Source organism: Thrips palmi, unplaced genomic scaffold (genome assembly GCF_012932325.1).
Source record: "Thrips palmi isolate BJ-2018 unplaced genomic scaffold, TpBJ-2018v1 HiC_scaffold_1, whole genome shotgun sequence".
NCBI classification, from domain to species: domain Eukaryota; kingdom Metazoa; phylum Arthropoda; class Insecta; order Thysanoptera; family Thripidae; genus Thrips; species Thrips palmi.
In genome coordinates, this window is record NW_023144620.1 from 1,510,373 (window position 1) to 1,535,095 (window position 24,723).

At 42.5% G+C, this 24,723-nt stretch overlaps 2 protein-coding genes across 2 annotated transcripts; both read left to right on the forward strand.

The window, feature by feature from the left end:
• The first annotated feature begins 7,487 nt into the window (after positions 1-7,487).
• On the forward strand, positions 7,488-8,479 carry LOC117643006. Its single transcript, XM_034381646.1, has 3 exons — positions 7,488-7,499; positions 7,924-8,103; positions 8,315-8,479. Exons 1-3 carry the CDS (start codon positions 7,488-7,490, stop codon positions 8,477-8,479), a joined length of 357 nt encoding a protein of 118 aa, XP_034237537.1.
• A 5,226-nt stretch (positions 8,480-13,705) lies between these two features.
• On the forward strand, positions 13,706-24,483 carry LOC117643017. The gene is made up of 4 exons (XM_034381658.1): positions 13,706-13,798; positions 15,801-15,959; positions 19,736-19,892; positions 24,440-24,483. Exons 1-4 carry the CDS (start codon positions 13,706-13,708, stop codon positions 24,481-24,483), a joined length of 453 nt encoding a protein of 150 aa, XP_034237549.1.
• The last annotated feature ends 240 nt before the right edge of the window (positions 24,484-24,723 follow it).

The window sequence follows — 24,723 nt, forward strand, 5'->3', positions numbered from 1 at the left end:
TATTTTGTCGAAAGTCTCACTCTCACTTAGGTTAAGTGCCGACCATGGCTCGGGGTACCAATCATGGATCATTTTGTAAGCGAAGCCCGTACCGCCAAACCAATCGACCAATTTAAGTTTTTCGTTTGGTCTACACATTAGACTACAAGAATCACGCGCGGGGAGCTGATCAATCTTACCGTTACCCTTACAATATGCAAATTAAAAGTGCCTCTGAAAAGGGTCCGAAACTGCCTGGTTTCAGGTTAGGTTAGGAGTCAAAATTCAAATCGTTATTACAGACGATCCATTCATCAGAATGTCTCAAAATTTTTTCGTGGCACCTTCAGAGGGTACTCTTTGAAATTTAGACGACGGAAGCTACCGAACGCCCCTGTCAAAACGCGAGGGGGGGTGATCCATGTTTGGGTCAGACCCAAATATTGATCACTAAAATCAGTGAAATTTCAAAGCCCTGTAAATTTCAAAGTATTTGTCATAAAATGTTCAGCTCTTGAGAGGAGGTTGTTTTTGTGGTCATCTTGCAGCGTATCAAAGAAAATTTGGGTTATCGCTTGTTTGAGCCGAGGACATTTCTAAAAAGTGATCCATGTTTGGTAACCTTACCCTAAACATGATTCCACAGCACAAGACCTTTAGATTAGCCATCTCAACACGTATGGAACTGCCATAGGGAAGCCAGGGCACCCCTGTGTTACTAGGTGCCCCTGTCACTAAGTGCCCCACCCTCACTCTAAGAAATTCTTGTAAAATGATGAGAAAAATTTTGATGAACACTTTGTAAAACGCAAAACACGACAATTGTTGTAAATTTATGAAAAAAACCTGGATGAACTATTTGTAAAACGCAAAACACAACAATCGTTGTAATTTTATGAAAAAAAATGTGGATGAACTATTTGTTAAGCGCAAATCACAACGATTGTTGTAAATTTATGAACAAAATCTGGATGAACTATTTGTAAAACGCAAAACACAACGATTGTTATAAATTTATGAACAAAATCTGGAGGAACTATGTGTGAAACGCAAAACACAACGATTGTTGTAAATTTATGAACAAAATCTGGATGAACTAATTGTAAAACGCAAAACACAATGATTGTTGTAAATTTATGAACAAAATCTGGATGAAGTATTACACGGGATGTTCATTCAAGATATATTTTTGGATGAACTTTATTGTAAGGCTCCAAGTACATCACTGGTTGTAAATTCAGGATACAGTTTTGGATAAACTTTATCGTAAATCTCCAACTACAATACTTTGTGTTAATTTACTTCAAAAAATTGGATTAAATTTATTGTTGTCACATTTTATGACCCTTGTTGTAAATTTATGAAAAGAAATTGGATGAACTAAGTTGCTTACGTTTACTTGTTTGAAGAACAGTAAAGCTTCACTTGAAGAGTCATTAGGTAGCTGGCTCCCCAGCTAGCGTGTGTATTGGTAGCTCAGTGGTAGAGACCGTGCACCGAAAGAGTAAAGTTGTGGGTTCAAATCTGTCAGGGAAATCGAAGTAAAACCATTGCAGAAGAAGGTGGTGTGTCATGACCGGGAGGTCATATTTTTACAACCAAAAAATCTTATTGATTTTACACATTTTGTCGTAAAATTAAAAAACGATACTTTTCTTCAAATAATGACTTTTGTCATATTCTACTGAGGCCAGAAAAAAAAAGAAACTTCCCCGATTTTACCAGTTTAGTTGTAATGTAATGACTTTTTTCTTCAAATTATGATTACTTCTGTATTCTGCAAAGGACTTCATGGATCCAGAAAACTGTCTTCCTTATGTCGTTAAATTACAAAACTTCTTGTAAAAATACGACGTGGTTGTAATTTGAAAATACAAAGGGTTTGTGATAGAAAATTTGCAGAGGTTTTGTTGTCATTTTACAAAAACATTTCTGAGAGTGCTCCCTTACGAATTATTTCTTCGTATAACGAAACTAACTAGTTTGTACTTTACAAAATGGTCAAAATATATTATAAGGCTTTATCCATGTGTAATTTGTATTGCCTTCTAAAAGTAGAAATGGCAGTATTCAGTAGAACAGCATTTGATTTTGCAGTGCAAGTGAGGCACCTCTATTCCACTATTTATGTCGATGGCGTGGCTCGTGTAATTTCCTCGCTCCTTGTTCGCTCGCCTCCCCTTGCGTCCTTGATAGTGACGGCGACAAACACCACTCAACTTTTTCCGCTTTGGAGCACCTATTCGATAAGGACTTTTTCCTTAAACCGTATCAGATACGGCAGCAATCACAGCAAAGAACAAAGTGGGTTTATGTCAATCGCAAATAGGCTTCGCACAAAATTGAACATGCCTTTTGAAATGCACGAATTTGTGGGTAACTAAGCACGAAAGTGTGCGTTGATGTGCCAAAAAATATCGTGTAATTTGAAACGCGTGCGAGCAAAGCAATATGCACAAAAAAGTACGTAGTAAATTGTGTGTGCGTCCACGCTCCTAATGTCTTACAATCAAATCTGTGCCAACTCGCAGTGAGCCAGAAGACCGGTGGAGGCGGCCAAAATGTTTGACGCGTTTTGGAGCTGCAAAGTCTTTAACGGCCTTTTGAGCTCGAGTCACTTGACAGGCCCCTAACCGAGAGTGTGACTCCCACCAAATGGATTCCTCGTTGGTTGGGTTCACTAGGGTGTTTCACTTTTGCAAAAAGTTTCGAAATCTCATGACCGCCGGGTGAAAATTGATTTTTTATCAAAAAAAAAAAAGTTTACGTGTTTCGGGGTTTTCCAAATTTCGCAAAATTAGAGGTCGCTCAACGCCTTTGAATAATTTAGGCTGTTTTTACTTAAGTCCAAAATGCTGAAATCGCCAATTATTGACCGATTTGGACCATTCTGGGCTCATTTGAAAGGTTTTGAGCTGTACTTTAAGAATCTGTGGCCAGAAATTCGATTGGAGTCGTTTCTAAGGCTACAGAGCCACGTTTGTGTTTTTCAAGGCCCTAATTGCAACTTTGCGCGACTGTATCTTCGGCAGTTATTAACCGATTTTTCCTCGCGATATCTCAAAATGATCGTCAGAGTCTCTTCTTTCCAACGGTGTGCTTGGATTGTCATTTGAAGCATTTGCCTAGTTTCTATGAGGCTCGAAGTAAAGATATGCGACAAATTTTCATGTTTACCGTACACTTCTTGGACGAAAAGTGTACTGACGAGAGCCGATCTTCGCTTACACCCCTATTTTCAGTTGCGCATGATGCTTTTACCACCTCAAAGCTGGCTGGTGCTGCTACAATGGCTCCAGGGACATAGAAATAGCGTTCGATGTTGAAATCTCATCACTGAGATTCCAAACGCTATGAGTATAGCGTCAATTGGTGCAATGCAAAAGCATTGCACATGAAGTGCAATGCCTCCCCATTCCCATGCATTAGCATAGGGCCTTTTCGGGATGCATTGCACGTAAGGTGCAATATGGCTGAGGCATTGCACGTATGGTGCGATATCTCAGCTGCATTGCACCACACGTGCTATACTCATAGCGTTTGGAATCTCAAATCATTTGGATGTTTAGGTCAGTGCTTCTACACCTTCTATGGTTTAACGTCTCCCCGCGACATTCCAAAACAGACTTCAAATTCACATCTTTCCGAAACTGTGGTTAATCTTTAGTTTAAGTCTATTTTGTATCAAAAGATGGTCAACGCCTTTGAGGGTAGAGGTCTATTTGACCGGTTTCTACCGATTAGAGCTAGATAGCAAGCAACACTCTTTGTGGTTATAAATATACATTTTCAGGGGATTTCACTGTGCACCACTGTCTGTGGACCAATGGATGCATTTTGCTGAGCTAAAAGTCAACCTGCCCATAATGATTTTCACCAACACTTCACTGTAAAGATAAATATTCGGAATATACGAAGAAGCCTCTGGTGAAGATTTTAGCCAGAGCACTTTCGTGAATTCACGAATAATCTTGGTAATTTAGAAATGTGCTTCGTAAATCCACGAACATTCATCGTGAATTATTAAGATTGTTCGTATATACACGAAGATTCACAGTTTTTGCGAATAATATTTGCGAATTTACAAAGAAACCTTTGACTACAGTTTTGCCCGAGGCAGCTTCGTTTATTCCCAATCTATTTCTTACAGATTGTTCTAAATGAATGCTCGAATTTGGATTTGGAGAACTCGCCACAGCCTCTCCATCGTCCAGACTCCGTGCTCCATCCCTCTTACACGACTTTTCGGGTCTATAGGACTTCGGGTCAGTGAGACAGGAAAATCAACAAAATTAAATCCACGGTAGTATCGGGTCTGTGACATTTCGGGTCAGTGGGAAATCGGTCCAGTGCGACTACCTCTGCGGTTTAAAAACTTTCGCGCTAGTGAGATTTAGGCTCTGTGACAATTCGGGTTAGTGACACTAAATTTTAGTTATGAATCAACAACACTTTTGAATCGGGTCAGTAGGAATTCAGGTTAGAGAGACTTTGGGTGTGCGAGAATTCGGGCTTGTGTGTATACGAATAATCTTAATAATTCACGATGAATGTTCGTGGATTTACGAAGCACATTTCTAAATTACCAAGATTATTCGTGAATTCACGAAAGTGCTCTGGCTAAAATCTTCACCAGAGGCTTCTTCGTATATTCCGAATATTTATCTTTACAGTGAAGTGTTGGTGAAAATCATTATGGGCAGGTTGACTTTTAGCTCAGCAAAATGCATCCATTGGTCCACAGACAGTGGTGCACAGTGAAATCCCCTGAAAATGTATATTTATAACCACAAAGAGTGTTGCTTGCTATCTAGCTCTAATCGGTAGAAACCGGTCAAATAGACCTCTACCCTCAAAGGCGTTGACCATCTTTTGATACAAAATAGACTTAAACTAAAGATTAACCACAGTTTCGGAAAGATGTGAATTTGAAGTCTGTTTTGGAATGTCGCGGGGAGACGTTAAACCATAGAAGGTGTAGAAGCACTGACCTAAACATATGAGATTTCAACATCGAACGCTATTTCTATGTCCCTGGAGCCATTGTAGCAGCACCAGCCAGCTTTGAGGTGGTAAAAGCATCATGCGCAACTGAAAATAGGGGTGTAAGCGAAGATCGGCTCTCGTCAGTACACTTTTCGTCCAAGAAGTGTACGGTAAACATGAAAATTTGTCGCATATCTTTACTTCGAGCCTCATAGAAACTAGGCAAATGCTTCAAATGACAATCCAAGCACACCGTTGGAAAGAAGAGACTCTGACGGTCATTTTGAGATATCGCGGGGGAAAATCGGTTAATAACTGCCGAAGATACAGTCGCGCAAAGTTGCAATTAGGGCCTTGAAAAACACAAACGTGGCTCTGTAGCCTAAGAAACGACTCCAATCGAATTTCTGGCCACAGATTCTTAAAGTACAGCTCAAAACCTTTCAAATGAGCCCAGAATGGTCCAAATCGGTCAATAATTGGCGATTTCAGCATTTTGGACTTAAGTAAAAACAGCCTAAATTATTCAAAGGCGTTGAGCGACCTCTAATTTTGCGAAATTTGGAAAACCCCGAAACACGTAAACTTTTTTTTTTGATAAAAAATCAATTTTCACCCGGCGGTCATGAGATTTCGAAACTTTTTGCAAAAGTGAAACACCCTACTGTGACATCACACATCACACACTCGCCTCCGCATCGATACATCGATAGATCGACTTACCTGTCATGGCGTCCAGCCTTCTGCTAATCTGTTTTGATTTCGTAATTGGAAGCTGTGTTCGCGAATACATTTAAAAATTTACTAAAGTAAGACCGATTTCAAGTGGTTCGCGTGCCTTCGAGTGCCCTCCAGTGTGGAGATATAGGTAACTCGCGCTGCTCGCTGGGGGCTCCGCCCCCAGACCCCCGCATATGTGGAGCGCGTGCCGAAGTATTTTCAGTAAGTCCGTGGTGACCAAAGGCAAATTTTCTAAGGAAGAAAATGTCCTGCTTCTTTGAAAGCTCTATTTAACCGCTTTTGACCATAAAATAAGGCTACTTTTACTGCCCAAATAGATAGCTTGTATTGCATTGGCTACTGTGGCAGTCAATGGGTGCATACAAGGTCCGGAAAATATTGAAGACTGCTTTGACAAGGATAGAGGTGAAAGGAAAAAAACCTTAGGTCTCTACGACCACTCCTTGACCCGAAACATTTCTTTGAGTGAGTAAGTGAGTGAGTGAGTCAGTCAGTCAGTCGGATTGGGGCTATATAGATTCTTGATAATGATGATTGCCCAATTGCCGGTGGCGGGGTCCCGATTACGGCACAGTTTCGGAAATTCTCGACCAGACCTACCGATGGGGCGAATAAAATTTTTTAGTCATTCGGTCCCCTTTTTAGAAGATTGAGTAGGTTTGCTCGGAAACAGTGAGAAAGTTTCAACTTTTGAGATTTTTCTCAATTTTCCCATTAAATTTGGAATCGAATGGAAAAACCCGCAGGTCTCTACGAACACTTCTACCACAAACATTTCTATGAGTGAGTGAGTGCGTCAGTCAGTGAGTCAGTCAGTCGGATTGGGGCTATATAGGTTCTTGATTGATGAGTGAGGGAGTCAGTCAGTCGGATTTTGGGGTTTTATAGGTTCTTGATGACAATTGATGATTGATTTTGAGTATGTTGCCGGTGACGGGGACCCGATTGCGGCCCAGTTTCGGAAATGTCTCGACCAGACCTACCGATGAGGCGAATAAAAATTTTTAGTCGGTCGGTCCCCTTTTTTGAAGATTGAGTGGATTTTGTTGAATTTAGGCCTATTTAATCGTTTTTGAGGATGTTGCCGGTGACGGGGACCCGATAGCGGCACAGTTTCGGAAATGTCTCGACCAGACCTACCGATGGGGCGCATAAAAATTTTTAGTCGGTCGGTCCCCTTTTTTGAAGATTGAGTGGATTTTGTTGAATTTAGGCCTATTAAATCGTTTTTTGAGGATGTTGCCGGTGGCGGGGACCCGATTGCGGCACAGTTTCGGAAATGTCTCGACCAGACCTACCGATGGGGCGAATAAAAAATTTTAGTCGGTCAGTCCCCTTTTTTGAAGATTGAGTGGATTTTGTTGAATTTAGGCCTATTTAATCGTTTTTTGAGGATGTTGCCAGTGACGGAGACCGGATTACGGCACAGATTCGGAAATGTCTCGACCAGACCTACCGATGGGGCGAATAAAAATTTTTAGTCGGTCGGTCCCCTTTTTTGAAGATTGAGTAGGTTTGCTCGGAAACGGTGAGAAATTTGTTCCCCTTTTTTGTAGATAAAGTAGGTTTTCTCGGAAACGGTGAGGAATTTTCAACTTTTGGGATTTTTCCCAATTTTCCCATAAAATTTGGAATCGAATGGAAAAAACCGCAAGTCTCTACGACCACTCCTTCACCCCAAACATTTCTATGAGTGAGTCAGTGAGTGAGTGAGTCAGTCGGATTGGGGCTTTATAGGTTCTTGATTTGTCGCCCACCTGCCGGACGCTGCGACGAAAAGCATGGAAACTTGGGTACGTGCAGATGACGGCCTATTGTGCCTGTATTTTCGGTCCGAAATTAAGCCGATCATTCGATGAGAGGCCGAAATTAACAGTGACGTGTGTCGTAGAACAATTGCAGAACGCCTTTGTATATGAAGCTCGGCGGAGTACCCCCTCCTTATCGTATGCTCATTTTAACCTGCGTGCCCGGGTCACTGGTCACATTTCCCACTTGCGTTTTAATTTCAGTTCATGGATTTGAAGTCCTGGAGCAGGTGGAAGGGACGGCTTATTGCTTCTTGTACCGGAGGGGCACCCACTTTCAATTCTTATTGCCGCCATTCACATGCAGTCGCGACACTCAAATGTTGCCCTTATGTCCACTTCACTCAGGATGCTAAGTCACACCATCTCGCACTCATATCAACGTTTATATGCTCTACTCTTCTTGCAGCCTGTGGTGGTGCTGGAAAACTGCACCGCTTTTCATGGACATCATGGGCAGGACCTGGATACTAACCTCATACACCAACCCCAGCCCGTTGTGAAGCTGGAAGCACTCCGGGCAGCCAAGAAGAGGAGGCGAAGCAGGCGACTCTTTTTCAAGAGAAGGAAGTACTTCTATGTCAAAGAGGTGAGTGTTATGCAACTGAAGTACAGGCATTGGTCGTTTTTTTTAAAGAGGGGGTCTCTTTGTTGTGTGATGTGGTGAGAAAATTTTTGCCCAGGATTAACTTTACATCCTGGATAGGTGTCAACTCACACAGTCATTGCATTGCATTGTGTATGTGAATAAATATAATGGTTTTAGATGTGGCAACCTGTGACATTGTGACTGTTTGCAGGCAGTGCCCATCATGAGCTTTTGTGGGTGGTCATGTGGGGAGAGAACCGAATCACTGGATGGGGAAGAGGATTTCTTGGGCTTCAACGATCATGACACCCTAAGTTCCCACATCATCTCCGCTCAACATCCAGCATGGGAGGGTGAAGATTTGTTAAGACATTAGTTTAAGGGCAAATATGTTACTTTGGGTAAAATAATGGGTTTGAAAAGGTTTATGGCGTTGAATAGATGAATTTGAATTCAGAAAAAAAATAGGTTTTCGAACAAAAAAAAAGTGCTAGCTATGATTGTATTTCTGTGGTTTGTATGTGATTTCTCTTTTTGAATTTGTTATTTCTGTACTTTTCTGTATTTGTAATATTGGCTCCACACCACTCATCAAAACCGTATTTTCGTTAATGTAATTCAAAAATTTACCATCTAATCAGTTTTCAAAATGTTAAGTGGTAGGGTCGGGGCGACAGCATTTCCGTGCGCCGCGGATGTTGCGGGAGACAAGACGATTTGGGGGAAGCGGCGTCGCGCGGCATAACTGCTGACCCTAATAGAAAACCCTACCGCTACTGATCAGCCGCGGACCGCGGAAGCCGAACAGGGCGACAGCCGAGCCGAGTGACGGGCGGCCGGGCAGTCGCCTGGAGGAACGCTTAGAGTAAGGGTGTGTGTGTGTGGAGCCAGCAGGAACAGTGTCTTTGGAATATAGTCTTACGTCTTGAACCACAATCTGACTCGATTTATCGAATCCCGGAAAATACACAACCGAAACAGGTGGCAGCAAATCCGATCCGAGCCCCGGGGGCGCTGCTGCAGGTGCATCATGGTCTACATGGGGTCGAGGAGGATCTCGGCAACGGATGCAGCTAGCAGGGCATGTAGGGGTATTTTTGGAATCGGTGCGACGAGAAAAAACCAATGGTGCCAGTTTCGAGCGAATCGGAGAAGTTCGGACCCGGGTTCAAATCCCTGCGGGGTATTTTTTGAACATTCTTTTTATTCGATTTTTGGCATTGTTTCTGATGTTTTTGAGGGTGCTGATGACGAAAACGACATTTATTATAACCCCAGACTCAGGTTTAATTCCCGTCAGGGTCAAACATAGGCGAAATTCGTACGTGTCTTAATTTACGGGACGGGCCAAAGTTGCCGATGTATATCGCTACTTTTCCTCTTATTTAAAGTTCAACTTTAGGGGCTAAATTTGGTGTGGATGGCATACATGGTACCCCACAGTACTCCTCTGAGCGTGGCAGCGCTACAAGTTGACTTTTAATTTCACCCCATATGGAATACGGCGGAATTTACAGAAATAATGACGGAATTTACGGATTACGGAATTCACAAAGCGAAGTGTTTAGTCTCCTGACCCGCTGGGTTACAAGATAGGTAAAAACTGTAGACGGTGTCATTTTGAGCATCCAAAATAGCGTTTTTCAGCGAAGGTTGTGGGAACTTTCTCTCTCAGATGGAGAAGCTACGGCCCGAAACGGAATTTACACCTATTTTTACACCCTTACTGTTTTGAACAATTTTGACGGCCTGGAAGCGTCGTTTGACCGCCCCAGGTCCCGCGGGCATGGGCTTCTGGAAGCGTCGTTTGACCGCCCCAGGTCCCGCGGGCATGGGCTTCTGGAAGCGTTTTCTATGTTCTTTCGATCACAAGTGGTCGCGAGGTTCTAAAACGAAAAGGAACCCCAGTAGACCGTCAGTTGTGAAAGCAACATAAGTCACATGGTCACACGGTGGACAGGCTGTGTCGGGTTCAACAAGTGATGGTCACCTTTCGTAATTTTGCGAAGAATGAGTCAGGGAAGAGAGTGAAATAGCCAGTTTTCTTTTGATGTGGCTGAGTCATATACTACAGCATGACAATGTTGTCTTATAGGTGTTGGTGACCATGACGGAACTTACAAAACGACACTTTAGCAGCTTACGAAACCTAGAGAAGCAAAAGTTAGATTGACTTATCCACATGAGGACATGGTCTTCGTTTAGTGAAACAAATTTGAATTGCCCAAGCTACCAAATTAACCTAGGGGTAATTAACCTAACCTAACCTAACTTGCGTGTCCTACACTGCAAAAAATCAGTGTCTGATACGGATCATGCTACGGCGTTCCGTATGCCCCCTGAAATGGTGATACGGACATCTGCCGTACCAGTCCTCCCATAAGAGCCTGTGCTTTGTAAAGCGTGGTACGGAAATTTAACGGAAAATGTACCGCTAATTTTACACCGCACTGTAAGGGGAAGTCGTATTTTTACAACTTTATTTTACATGAATACCATCGTAATTTTACAACATAAACTCGTAATTTTACGAACGTATTCGTTATTGGCTAAATACAAAGGGAAATTTCACAATTTTGCACACATTTTTACGGTTAACCTTGTAAAATTACGAACTAAAGCTGTAATTTTACGAAGAATGTCGTCATTTGACGAACGAAAGTTGTCATAATACAAGCATTATCGTAATTTTACTAGTTTGATTGTAAATTAACGAGTAATTCCCTGTTAATTCTGTAGGACAAATTGTTCGTAAAATTACAAAAGTTTGTTAAATTACCACGAAAAATCGTTATTTAACAAGGAAACATCGTAAATTTACAAAGAAAGTCGTAAAATTTTCAAGGTACATTATTAGTTCTATTTTCACGTTTTTTCGTCGAGGCAAACCAAGACCAACCTGAAAATAATATGGTTGAAGATTTGAATTATAACGACTGTACTCATTAACTTACGAACAATTTGTCCTATAGAATTAACAGGGAATTACTCGTTATTTTACAACAAAATCCCTAACAGTGCGGAGGTTGCCGTTTCGGTTTTCCGTTCGTGAAATAGTCCAAAATCCTCTACGGACGGTGAGGAACGGACGCTCCGTCACTCAAATTTCTATAAAGGATAACGTGTAACGGCAAGTCCGTATCCCTACGGAGTGACCGTTTCATGCGTTTCGTCAGAGAACCTTGCGCTACGGAGCGTCCGTGTCTCACGGCCCGTAGAGCATTTTGGACTATTTCACAAACGGAAAACCGAAACGGCAACCTCCGGTGTAAAATTAGCGGTACATTTTCCGTTAAATTTCCGTACCACGCTTTACAAAGCACAGGCTCTTATGGGAGGACTGGTACGGCAGATGTCCGTATCACCATTTCAGGGGGCATACGGAACGCCGTAGCATGATCCGTATCTGACACTGATTTTTTGCAGTGTAGAAATATTTGTCACTGGAAGTTCATTTGGTGGTCGAAATCAGGGGGTGGCAACGGCCTAGGCGGCGCGTGAAACGATGCTCCCCGCTCGGGCCGGCGAGCGACGCGCGGCCGACCGCTGTGCACGGTGTCACTAAAATCAACATAACTTCATCAAAACTTCATCAAATTGAAAAACCCAGGTCATTTTCAGCATCTACACAAAATTTCCTATTTGTATGTAGTTATGGTTTACAGTTTTAGACCCGTTCAAAATGTTAAATCTCAATTTATAATCAAATTTACCGGCAATTTTAGCCAATTCAATATTTTGCAACGACGAAAAAAGTGATTTCCGTTCGTTTTATGTCCATACATGCAGCGAGCCGATTGTTGGCCTCCACTTCCCCTATTGCGTAAGCATACTGGAATGCCGATACGACATCTGTGACGGTCACGGTGGCCCATAATGTAATTTGCAAAATTAGACCAAAAGCAGTTAGACTGACTTTGGGAATATTTTTCGTAGCTCTTTCGCACTTGTTTATCGTTCTGCAATAGCCTATACCACGCAGACTTTAATTCTCTATCGCCCTGTGGTAACGGTTTTTCAAACGGACGTTTCAGTTTTCACATTTCGAATTAGTTTTAAAACACTGCAAACTAACCCTAAAAGTACACGTATTTGGTAAAGCTTCACTTGAAAAAACTAGGTGTCGTATCGCAAATCTGACTTCACCACGTTGTAGAGCGGACAATTCTACATGCCCCCGTCAAGCTTCATCACAATCGGTTGATTGGTTTGAATGCTTCAAAGATATTTCAAAAGGCAGACGACGCTTGGGCTTGGCGACGAGTCGGGTCACGCAGCCCAAGTATGAGAAATCGCTGCGGCGGTTATGTCGTCATAGTTGCCGAAAATTGAATGCTATCATCAAACTAATCAACCGATTGTGATGAAACTTGACGGGGGCATGTAGAATTGTCCGCTCTACAACGTGGTGAAGTCAGATTTGCGATACGACACCTAGTTTCTTCAAGTGAAGCTTTACCAAATACGTGTACTTTTAGGGTTAGTTTGCAGTGTTTTAAGACTAATTCGAAATGTGAAAACTGAAACGTCCGTTTGAAAAACCGTTACCACAGGGCGATAGAGAATTAAAGTCTGCGTGGTATAGGCTATTGCAGAACGATAAACAAGTGCGAAAGAGCTACGAAAAATATTCCCAAAGTCAGTCTAACTGCTTTTGGTCTAATTTTGCAAATTACATTATGGGCCACCGTGACCGTCACAGATGTCGTATCGGCATTCCAGTATGCTTACGCAATAGGGGAAGTGGAGGCCAACAATCGGCTCGCTGCATGTATGGACATAAAACGAACGGAAATCACTTTTTTCGTCGTTGCAAAATATTGAATTGGCTAAAATTGCCGGTAAATTTGATTATAAATTGAGATTTAACATTTTGAACGGGTCTAAAACTGTAAACCATAACTACATACAAATAGGAAATTTTGTGTAGATGCTGAAAATGACCTGGGTTTTTCAATTTGATGAAGTTTTGATGAAGTTATGTTGATTTTAGTGACACCGTGCACAGCGGTCGGCCGCGCGTCGCTCGCCGGCCCGAGCGGGGAGCATCGTTTCACGCGCCGCCTAGGCCGTTGCCACCCCCTGTCGAAATACAACCACATCGCAAACCGCAATAAAATTTTTCCGTCGGTCGACCCCCTTTTTCGAAGATACTAATCGTGCCAACCGCCCAAGGCGGGCTCGTAGACGCCCCTTCCGACCGGCTTGTCCTGTCAACCTCTATTCCGCCCGCTTTTCTCAGAAGTATCACTGAAAATCTACCGGCGTGACTTCGTGCCGCTGCAGGGGCGTGAATAAAGTGTCAGGCCATTAAACGGCATGACACAAAAGTCACGCCAAAAATCGGCGTGACTCAAAAATTCACGCCAATTTTTGGCGTGAATTTCTTGTCATGCCGCTTTTTGGCGTGACTTGCCTCAGAAAACGCGTTGTCAATCACGCCAAATGAGGGCGTGACTCACATGTCACGCCGTTTTTCGGCGTGAATTTCGTGTCACGCCAATTTTTGGCGTGACTTTTTGTCACGCCATAATTTGGCCATGTGTCCGACCATTACGTTTTCAGTGATCCTAATTCCATTTGCATCTGTGGTAGGTACGCCATGCCATCGCTGCGCCCCTTCCAGGAAGTGTGGGCACTCGCACTGCTACTGGCTTTTGACCACGCTCAGAGCAAACAAATCAACTCCTTTGCGGTAAGCTAACAAGGTAGTAGATGTACGCCAGAGAGGGGCTTGCAACAGGCTTCGCGATTCTGCGGCAGTTCCGACAATCCACGCCTGGCGTTTACACCTACTTTGACCTGAGCCTGTGGTGCTGGCCGCTGGCCTGCCTTCGGCAGACACTTTCGCCACTCATCGCCTCAAAGAGACCTGGTCGCAACCCCCCCCCCCCTTTCTAGTACGCGGCGACGAGGGTTGTTCGCTGGTCGAACTGCGTGACATTTTTGGTTTGACACCCTTACAACTCTGGCTAACTTTTGTCCCATTAGGACTCAGATCTGGGTCGGAGGTCGAAATGGATTCCACTTACATTGTCCATTTCATTATACAGCCAAAACGGCTGTCGCTCTGTCAACGGGGAGCAGCTATGCTGCAAATCTTAGTCTAGGGAAGGATACTGTGAGTTGGAACAAGCATGTCCAAGAAATATTTGTCACAGGAAGTTCATTTTGTAGTCAAAATTCAACAACTCTCAGCTGAATTTATTTCTAAAGTTGGAGGCCCCAACTCCTATTAGTTTTTGAGTTGTGGAGGTTTACGTATAAACTCTTAGTCGTTTCACCCAAATTCTCCTCACGTCAAAGGATTAGCTACCTAGTCTTAAGATTTTGACAATTTTATCTATTTTGGCATGGGAAAAAGATAGCGTTGGCGGATTTGAAGATATCAGTCGAGAAGAGGCTGTAAAAGATACTTTATCAGGCCTTTCATTACTTTTCTTCAAATTTAACAGATTTTGCCCTATTTCCGTCTTTTTGTTTTTTCAGTGAAACTCACACTAAATTCTTATGGACTTTTTAAATGCATAAGGACGCATTTTTTATGCATAGTTATGCATGCGCAGAAACGTCCATAAAGTATGTAAAAAATTATGCATCACTGTGTACATTTTATGCGTCTTCCTGCATAAAATGTACACAGTGATGCATAATATTATACATAACATATGGACGTTTCTGAGCATGCATAACTATGCATAAAAAAGTCCATAAGAATTTAGTGTGCTGAGGCAGATATTTGGAAAGGGGCAACGCTATCTTTTTCCTTCCTCAGTAGATAAAATTGCCAGAATCTGAAAACGGGTACCCAATCCTTTGTCGTGAGGAGAATTAGGCAGAAACGACCAAAAGTTTACGTAAACCTTATAAACTAATAGGAATTAGGGTCCTAGTCATAGTGTATGAGTTTATGTAATAGAAAGTAACTTAAACTTCTAAATTCAGACATCTCACACAAGTATTTGAAACATGTCAAATAGCCACCATTTTCACTTAATTATCTTAGACGTCTCAAAGCTACTTTGCCTACTTGTTCAAAATTGGGGGAGAAGACGCAGACCGAAAACAATTCGAGGGGTCCTATTCAAAAGATCTTATCTGGGCCTTCCCCCATGACAATCTAATCTTGAACGCAGGCGAATTCACTCAGTTTGATCATTTGATGCAGCTACAAATTTTATTAAATTCCCTGAAATGTGAAGATGAAAGATCAAAGAAAGCAATAGTGCATGTAGAAACATAATCCGCTTACTCTCGTCCCAAATGGTCAAACTGAGTGAAATTCGCCTGCGTTTAAGATAAGATTGTCTTGGGGGAAACTCCCAGATATGAGCTTTTGAATAGGACCCCTGGAATTGGGGTTCTTGGGAACCCCTAAGAAAAAAAAGTGTTCACTGAGGACTTTCATGTGTACTTAGCACACTCATAGAGGACTTAAGTTCAAACTCAATTTTTCAGTGTGGCCGGTTTCTGGAATCTCAAGGGACGGGTCAATTGCCTATCCAGCCAAATTCGTTACCATAGCTTCTTACGACAACTGTGCAAAAGTACAATATCTGGTCATGACGTGCAGCTTTTTTCTGCGAAGTCCACCGACTAGATCGGATCGGAACCCAAGTAATGTCGGAGTTGGTGTAAAATTTCACCGCTGTTGCTCCAGTAGTTTGGAAATGACAGCCTTTGGAACTGTTCTGCAGGGCCCATTCATCGCCTACGGCTATCGGGCTGACCACTGTCCGTCAGAAATTGTGTCGTTTTCCCTCCGGGTGACCCACTTCAACCCTCAACGACCATACGACCCACAGTTCTTATCCGGAGAGTTGACATTTCAAGAAGATTATGGGGACTATTACATGGTATGATTGAAGTGTAAAACAGCGTTTTGACGCACGGGCCGGACGGGGACGGGTCGGAATAGTTGATCCATGAAGCGGAAGAAGGGAATAATTAAACTTTCATCACTTTAAAGGAGAAACAAAAACTGTTTGGAGGGCTAAACTAAATCCAATCGGATGAATTTTCTGTCAAAAAAGCCTAAGAAATGACTGCAAATTTTCGTAAATGTAACATCACTCTGCAGACAGTTTCTGTGACTTAAGTCTTGAGGGGGCTCATACATGTTCAAAGCACTTCGTAAAAAAAAATTTGATGTAGAAGGATCAAGGTTATATGATTACTTTACGAAAACACTGGTAGAACTCAAGCGTAGTTTTACGCCTTCTAGCGTAGTAGAACTACGCTCGGCTTCAAGCATAGTTCTCCATTTTACCCCTCTCCCGCCTATCTAAATACATGGGAGAATTTCTTCTCTACGCTTGACGTCAAGCGTAAAGTCTTCAAGCGTAGTTGTATGCTTGAATCAAGCATACAACTACGCTTCAATTTTACCGGTGAACACTTTACGATAACTGAGTAAGTTTCATTTTGGCATAAAGTAAAGTGACTTTGGACCTTTTTAGGGGTTCCGACGAAGGAGGACCCCTATTGTTTTTGACGGCTCAGATCCTTTTCCTCCCCCCCCCCCCCCCCCCCTCGCAAATCGGAAAATGGCTCTCCCCAAACTACTCCTTATCATGATCAAACATAAACTAACGAAAATTTCAAAAAAATCATCGTGAGACTTTAACGTAAACGACTAAAACATAAATTTGCAACAATCGAAAACGAGTACCGTCGATGCTATCAAAAAATAGTTCAAGTAAAAAATGTGCCACTCCTCAAAACTAAACCTCCTGCTACATCAAAGAGACAAGAAATCGTCTGTGTTCTGAGAAAATGGTTAAAAGATGAAAAAAAGTCTCAATGACAACGACACGGTGCCATCGTACCAACAGTCAAAATTTAAAGTCGCCGATAAAAAGAAATTAAAACGCCGTGAAATTCGAAAATGCCAATGCTCACGCATTGCACGGTGTCCCGACATTGGAACATCTTCAAAGTCTGTCATTAGTAAAACGTTCGTAGCAGAAAAGACTCAATACATTAATTTTCGGGGGTTGGCAACAATTTTCTCGGCATCTGCGCCCTATCGAAAACCGCGAGGGTGAAAAAACGAGTAGTCGCGCATTGAAACTGCCCCTCCATTGTTGCTGAGGTTGGATTGTTTGACTTGCTTTTAAAGGCTGCGGTTCTCTTGTCATGTTTTCTTCAATTCTGTAACCAGCACGACGGTTGGTTGGTTTGACAAACTTTATATACTCGGAAGGTGTGGTTTCGGAACGCGGATGACTTTCGTTTGACGAACATGAGCACTGTAAATCGCGAGATCGCGAGATGGACTGAGATGGTCATTGTGTTAACTGAATCAGGTTTGGGGATGTAAAAATACCGGTAGGAATCAAAGTTACGTAAATAACGGTAAAATTAACGTTATTAACGCTTAGACGACAGATTTCGAATTGATTTCCACTATCGGAACACCGTGCAATGCGTTAGCATTGGAATTTTTATTAATTTAGTAGGAACGTCTAAAATTTTGGTTCTCGTCAGACTTTGTTCCGCGAAACGGGGTAATTTCGGACACTCGGTGTATTTCGGACATCTCTGCCCGGAAGCATTGCGATGATGCTCCCATCCAACAGCGACCTTTGAGGCTTGTCCCTTTGCGCGCATCGCGTTGCCCACACTTAAAACCATCTAATCACTCACCCGGAGGTCAAAACAAGGGCAAACTTCTGGAGATAAAGTGGTTTCTGTATGTAACACTTTTTACCTGAATTCGCTTTAGGCGTGAAAACTTTGACTGGCAAGCCGAAACTGTTCATGGACGGTTCATGAGGTGATTGTTTGTCGGTTCGAACATGTTAAGAGCATGCTGTGTCAAAATTTCAATCACCTGGGTCAAATAGTTTGGTTAATATGGCCTCAAAACTGAAAAATTGTTACTCTTAGGGGTAATTTCGGACATACAAACGTCACGCCAGGGAGAGTGGGTATGTTCTGAACACTTTCTACTTCGCAGGGTTTGAGTCGTGGAAGCTGAAGAGCTCCTCTGAAAGATAAAGATATTCGGACAACAACGATTATCCCTCATAGCCACATTGGGTTACGCTTGAAATCAAGCGTAACAGGCTCATCCGCCAAGATTCCCCCTATCTAAATGCATGGGGGAATTTCCATTCCAGAGTATGCTTCATTTCAAGCGTAACGTCTTCCAGCGTAACTTTATGCTTGACTCAAGCATAGAGTTACGCTTTAGTTTTACCAGTGGTGAGAGTTGGACTTAGCGAATGGCTGCATGGCTCGCCGCCGGTTTCCTTCAATTGGAAATGCAAGGTTTTCCAGTGAGTCCCTGTGGCCCGAATCTTCATAATACATACGACACGACTACTTGCCTTTCATATGCATGTATGTAATCGTATGTAATCTCGAAGAAGAAGATTTACGATTCACTTTTGGGTAATGTAGTATGGCCCGGGTTGCATCTAAAAGCTCATCTGTCAATTTTTTTTTAAAGGCGTTCTAAATTGCTCTACTAGTTCCACCCACTCTCCCTGAAATAGAACTATTAGTTCAAGTTCAAAACCATGACTTCAAATTAAGTATGAATGACCCCCCCCCCCCACCACCACCACCACCACCACACCTCCACATCTAAACCCTTACGAATTTCATATACAACCATGGAAGCATTATAGAAAGAGACAATGCTCCATTTTGAGACCAAAATCAGAACAACGAGTTGCTTTTTCCGGGGGTTTCCGAAATTACCCCAAAACACGGGGTGATTTCGGACACTGCTTCGGACCCTCCACTGTAAAAACGGTGAGGCGCAGATATTTGAAATTAGCGCCAAATCGAAGCTAAAGGTGGGAAGATGATAAATTTTAACCCTCAAGTCCATGACACCACCACAACTTTCACAATTTCCAAAAAACCTCTCGAAAGTGTCCGAAGTTACCCCGTTTCACGGTTCGCATTTTTGCTCAGATCTAGGGGGGGGGGGAATCAGAGAGACTCATCCCAAATAGTGTCATAGAATGGACTAGAATAGACTCTTAATCTGCATTCGTAATCGAAAAAAAAAAACATTTTTGTTCAAAATTCTGTTTAAAAAGTTCAAAAAATTGTTTTTATTTTTATTTTTTTAAGAAAAAAAATGGTGTTGAATATCTTTGGCAAACTGGGCACATTTGGTGCTTTCCATTTATAAAATCCATCGAAAGGGTCTTCAGTGATTTCAGAGGCCAAGTCCAATGACAAAGATTTACTGGTTACAGTTCCTCCGCCGCACAGGTCACATTCAACAATTTTCAAGATATATAAAAACAAGAGCGATTTAAGACGGGGACCACTTGGGTTGGGACGGGATAACCCCGGGACGTATTGTGCCGGGTACGAGTCGGTCGGGACGAGTTGTCCTAGACCCAGAACAAAAGTATTTTTCTCAATATTTTATACCTCACAATACACCAATTGCAAGGCCACTTTCATGAAATACTGAAAAGGACAATAAGCTTTGAGGTTGTCAACAAGTGACGACAGAAATATTTGCAATGTGTCCCGAGATGTAAGGAACCTCTTTTGGGCAGCAGAGTTTCTACCCGTTCCACTTGCGCGAAAAGAAGTCTGGCGTCCTGTCTTGATGAGATAGTAACTGTTCACGTGAACAAGTAAACCGTGTGCCTTTCAGACAAGTTTCACCTTAGACAAGCGATCTAACAACCAATGGAAAGACAACTTTTTCATCCTCAAGTTCCCCAACGTGGGATGCTCCGTGATGCGCAACCAAATTCCCGACCTGTTCCGCATCTTCGCCAAACATAGTGGCAGGGGCGGACTGGCCCGGGGTTGGCGGCGGGGAAATCCCCCCCGGGCCCCCCGGTATACGGGCCCCCCATAGACCGAAAAACACAAAGTATTGTCCAGCTAAGTAACTCCAGAGCATACTTTTGACTCGGGATTTCTTCAAAATGCATCAAAAGTATCGATTTTAGCGTCAAAAGCTTAAAAAACTGTTGTTGTTCATGAAAAAACCCGGAAGATAGGCAAATCCGGGCCCCTCTGGCCTATTTCCCCGCCGGGCCCTTTAGGAGCCAGTCCGCCCCTGCATAGTGGGGCCTCTATAGACAAGAAGACGCCCTGTTCCATACCAGCGGTGAGTTTCGCCCGGGTGATCCCGCACGCATGGGCAAACACTGCAAGTCAAAACTTTCTTTTTAAATCATACTTTCACTTTAGGGCCAATTTAGTAGGTTCGGAATGCATTCAGAGTACCGTACACGAAGGGTGGTTAGGTACCATCTACCATGGGGGTTCGACATATTTTTGCAAGCAATCTCTCCAATTTCGATGAAATTTTGTGAGCTTATTGGCAACGGTCTGAGCAAAAACTACCAATTTTTGAAAAGTTATGGCTTACGTTAGAATTTTTCACTGTCTTTGCAGACCTTTTTTAGGGGTTCCCAAGAACCCCTATTGTCCGAGGTCCGTGGATTCTTCCCCCCCCCCTCTCCGATTTTCAAATAAACAACTCTAAACTATTTCAACCATAAAAAAAACACGAAAATTCCAATTTTTTTCGAAAATTCATCGTGGAAATTTTCCGTAAACGCGAAAAACATAAATTTGCAACAATCGAAAACGAGAACCGTTAATGATATGAAAAAATGGTTCAAATAAAAAATGTGCCACTCCTCAAAACTAAACCTCCTGGCTCATCAAAGTAACAAGAAATCGTATATGTTCTGAGCAAATGGTCAAAACATGAAAAAAAATCTCCATGGCAACGGCAGGGTCCCATCGTACCACCCGTCAAAATTTAAAGTCGCCTATTTAAAAAAATCAAAACGCCGTGAAATTTGAAAATGCTGATGCTAACACGTTGCACGGTGTCTCAACGTTGGAACATCTTTAAAGTCTGTCACTACTAAAAAGTTCGTAGCAGAAACGACGCATCAAATTAATTTTCGTGGGTTGGCACCAATATGCTTCCCGTCTGCGCCCTTTCGAAAATCGCGAGGCTGAAAGAACGAACAGGCGGCCATTGAAACTGCCCCTCCATTGTTGCTGAGGTTGGATTGTTTGGCATGCTCTCAAAGGCTGCGGTTGTCTTGTCATGTTTTCCTCGATTTTCAACCAGTTATGGAAACGGGAACACCGTGCAATGCGATTAGCATTGGAATTTTTTTTTTTGAAAAAGCTGCAGTTTCTCCAAAAAAAAAAGAGCTGCAGATCTCATCCTTAATTTGGACTTAAATGTGATGTTTGGCTTCTTTCAGTGGATACAAAAGTATCAAACATGAATGAGGAACATTTTCATTACGCTGAAATTTTGAAATAAACTTTAACTCTAGAGCCCTGAAGGAAGTTTTCCAGCCGTGTCATGCTCGCGTCGCCAACTGAGTACCTTGAGGACTACCTGGTATGAGCAGTTGCCAAAATTCGGGGCACTTTTGAAGGCCATAGAACCGCAGGAAAAAAATGTGGGAAAGTCGGCTTTTTTCTCGCCCAATTTATTCAGTGATGTTCCACGACTTATATCTGAACCGAGGGGGGAATAACTCCCCCTTTTGGTGAACACATGATTGGGTCATTCTACAGAAATGTTACAATTTCGCAGTTAGAACCGTGAAAAAATAAAAGTTGTCCGATTTAATTCATATTGGGCTTGTTTTTCTTGTTTCGTCATGCAGAATGCGAAACGATATCAAGCGTCACACTTTTCGAGAAAATAATTTTTCTCCACTGAAATCATAGGGGAAATGTCTACGGAGTTTACATAAATTGACGCCTACGGAGTTTACATTTTGAAGCAAATACCTGGATTGCAGCCGTATGAGTTGGAACAGTAGAACGCGCATACACAGCTGACTAAAGGACCACCAAAGCATTGTTTTTATCCACAATTCGAAAGTTTGACGCACAGGGGATCCGTGGCAAATCGGGTACGGAGTTTACATACAAAAAAAATACGCGACCCTTTTTTTTAAATTTGAGTACCAATCAGGTGCTAGCCATTGGACTCACATCCTTCAAACTTGGTGGCTAGATGTGTTTTTTCATCCGGAATCCATTGCAGTCTTCAGATTGAGGCTGTGACTTCCCGTTTGTCTCTTGTAGTGCCAAACTCGTTACAGTGCACATGTGGATTTTAGGGAAGTAAAAACTTCGGGACAAAAGTTAATTCTGTGCAGGTGCAAAGCTTCAACCTTTTTACTAAAGTCAGTGGGATTAAGTTAAAGTATGAAAGTGTCTTGGCAAATAGAGCCGTCGGGAATGATTGTCCTGCGTCTCGTTTAGACATACGAGAGGCGCAAACTTAGTGAACTACGCATCGGGACAGCCACGGAGTTTACATTTTGCACCTTCCGGAGGCCACAGTCATCTGAAAACCTCTGAAACTTTCAAACCCAATAGTGGATCATTTTGAAGCACAAAAAGCACCATCTCACCGCGCAAACCGCGTCTTTCTAGGACGAACCGTTTCGTCACAAAGGGGCAGGGACATCAAATTGTAACATTTCTGTAGAATGACCCGATTGCAAAGAGGCGGGATTTCGTGGGATTTCACGGATTTCGCAGAATTGCGCCGGATTTCAAGGATTGCGTAGATTGCGCCGGATCTCTTTAGATTACAGGCGATTTCAATGATTGTGGTCGGATTTCATAAGATTGCGATGGATTTCACAAGATTGCACTAACGCTGAATGCAAGATAATTCTGTTGGAACACGCGAGAAATACCGTTTATTTTCGTGGGTTGTCATTGTGTCTATTTTTTTCTTATTTTTTACAGACAGGGGGTCTTTTAAAGTATAGGTGGCAGTGCTTTGGTGTTTGGTGATTTAGTTGCTTACTATGAAAAACTTTGACAGCCAGCCACAGACTGAACTCCCAACTCCTATTAGTTCCAAAGTTATGAGGGTTTTAGTGTTAATTTAGTCGTTTGTCAAAAATTCTCCTTGCGATGAACCAAAAAGTTTACGGAAGTGTAATTTTTAAAATTAGAGCCCAAATAGACGTGCAAACAGACTAGCAAGGTCAGATTTGACTGTATATGCAAAGGGCAGCCGGAATCTTATTTTGAAAAATGTTTTTTTCCTTATTTTACTAAAATTGAAAAAATTTGGATTTTTTTTTTTTGAGAAAAATTCCTGTCATATGTTGGAAATTTGGAAATCCGGCTTTGCCTCGCGATAGGCAAATAAATAAACAACTTGTAAAACAAAAATGAAGTCTCGACAACTTTTGATTCTTCGCAAGGAGAATTTGGGAGAAACGACCAAATTTGTTACGTAAACTTCAATAACTCAGGAACTAATGGGAGTTGGGTACCTCAACTTTGGGTTTAAGTCCATCTTATCGTAAGCAACTAGAAACCAAAATACAAACATGATGCCTTCACTTTACAGTAACCTTAAAATTATTGCGAGACCGCTCCTTTTCTTACGTATTTATTGTTTGCTTTTTTTTGTGACCTAATATCCTGTCCGATGTCCCCGCGCCTGCAAGCGCAAACCGTTTTAGTGGGGCAGGGGCGGCTATTCAGTGAGGTCAGCACGGGGCAACTAATAACGAAGGAAAGGAGCGAGTGAGGAGGAATTATTGGCCGATAGACCCTGTCAGTCGTCACCCAGTGAAGAACATAAGTAATCAAAAATTAGGAACCAGATGCGCGCCACCTAGCGGCCACTGCTATGGACTTCGTCCAGACTTACGCTTGTGACCAATGAGGGTTCAGCTTTTGACAGTGCACAGTAACGGCCGCTAGGTGGCGCGCTACTGGTTCCTGTCTTTTTGATTACTTTTGTCCTTCTCCAGGCGATGACTGAAAGGGTCTATTGCAAGATTACAATGTTTTCGCTAAGATTGCGCAGGATTGCGGAAGATTTTGGAAGGATTTCGCGAGATTGCAGAGGATTTCGCGGAATTGCGGCAGATTGCAGAGGATTTCAAAGATTTCTGATGATTGTATGGATTTCGGAAGATTGCAAGGATTGCGGCCTGATTGCGACCCGGTGAACACATGATTGCGGGAGTCGCGGCCCCCTCGATCTGAACGCAGTCGAGCTCCCGGTGCAATATTGCAGAAAGACCAAAAAGCCCCTATCAAAAGTATAGGGGAAAGACACGGAATTATTACAGAAAAAAGCGGGATACGGAGCGTTACATTTTCATTCATACAGGCCCAGTAACTAACTCCCTTGCTATGAATTAAAACACGCCATTTGGTGTGAGCACCTGTTTTAAGATTCCTCAACACGTCCCGAAAGAATCATATCTTCGTTTGGCCTTGAACTTGCCCGGGGAACAGAAAAGCATTTTAAAATCATGGTCGGACACTACCGACACATGACCTATAAAACAAGATACTGAGCTTTCTATTAACTTCTCAGAGTTCCGGTTTGCACCATTCGACGGCAAAAATGCTACAGAATAATCTGACGACAAGGCCAAGAACTATTGTGGAGTGCAACGCGAGAAACCGTGATAATTCACATGTAACGTACCGCATAGTCAACCACGGAGGACATTTTGCGTTTACAGATTGCACCCAAATCGAGCTCATAGAAACGAGTCCAGTATCATGTGTATGATAGATAAAATAATAAAGTTTCCGAATATCTTCTCAGAATCGTTCTACGTTCCATATTAGCTGAAACATAAGCATCGAAACTTT

Coding starts and splice junctions, on each gene's coding strand:
- LOC117643006 (XM_034381646.1), top strand. Junction 8,104..8,314: donor AGTACTTCTATGTCAAAGAG/GTGAGTGTTATG, acceptor GACTGTTTGCAG/GCAGTGCCCATCATGAGCTT.
- LOC117643017 (XM_034381658.1), top strand. CDS start 13,706: ATGCCATCGCTGCGCCCCTTCCAGGAAGTGTGGGCACTCGCACTGCTA. Junction 13,799..15,800: donor AACAAATCAACTCCTTTGCG/GTAAGCTAACAA, acceptor ACTGTTCTGCAG/GGCCCATTCATCGCCTACGG. Junction 15,960..19,735: donor ATTATGGGGACTATTACATG/GTATGATTGAAG, acceptor TGTGCCTTTCAG/ACAAGTTTCACCTTAGACAA.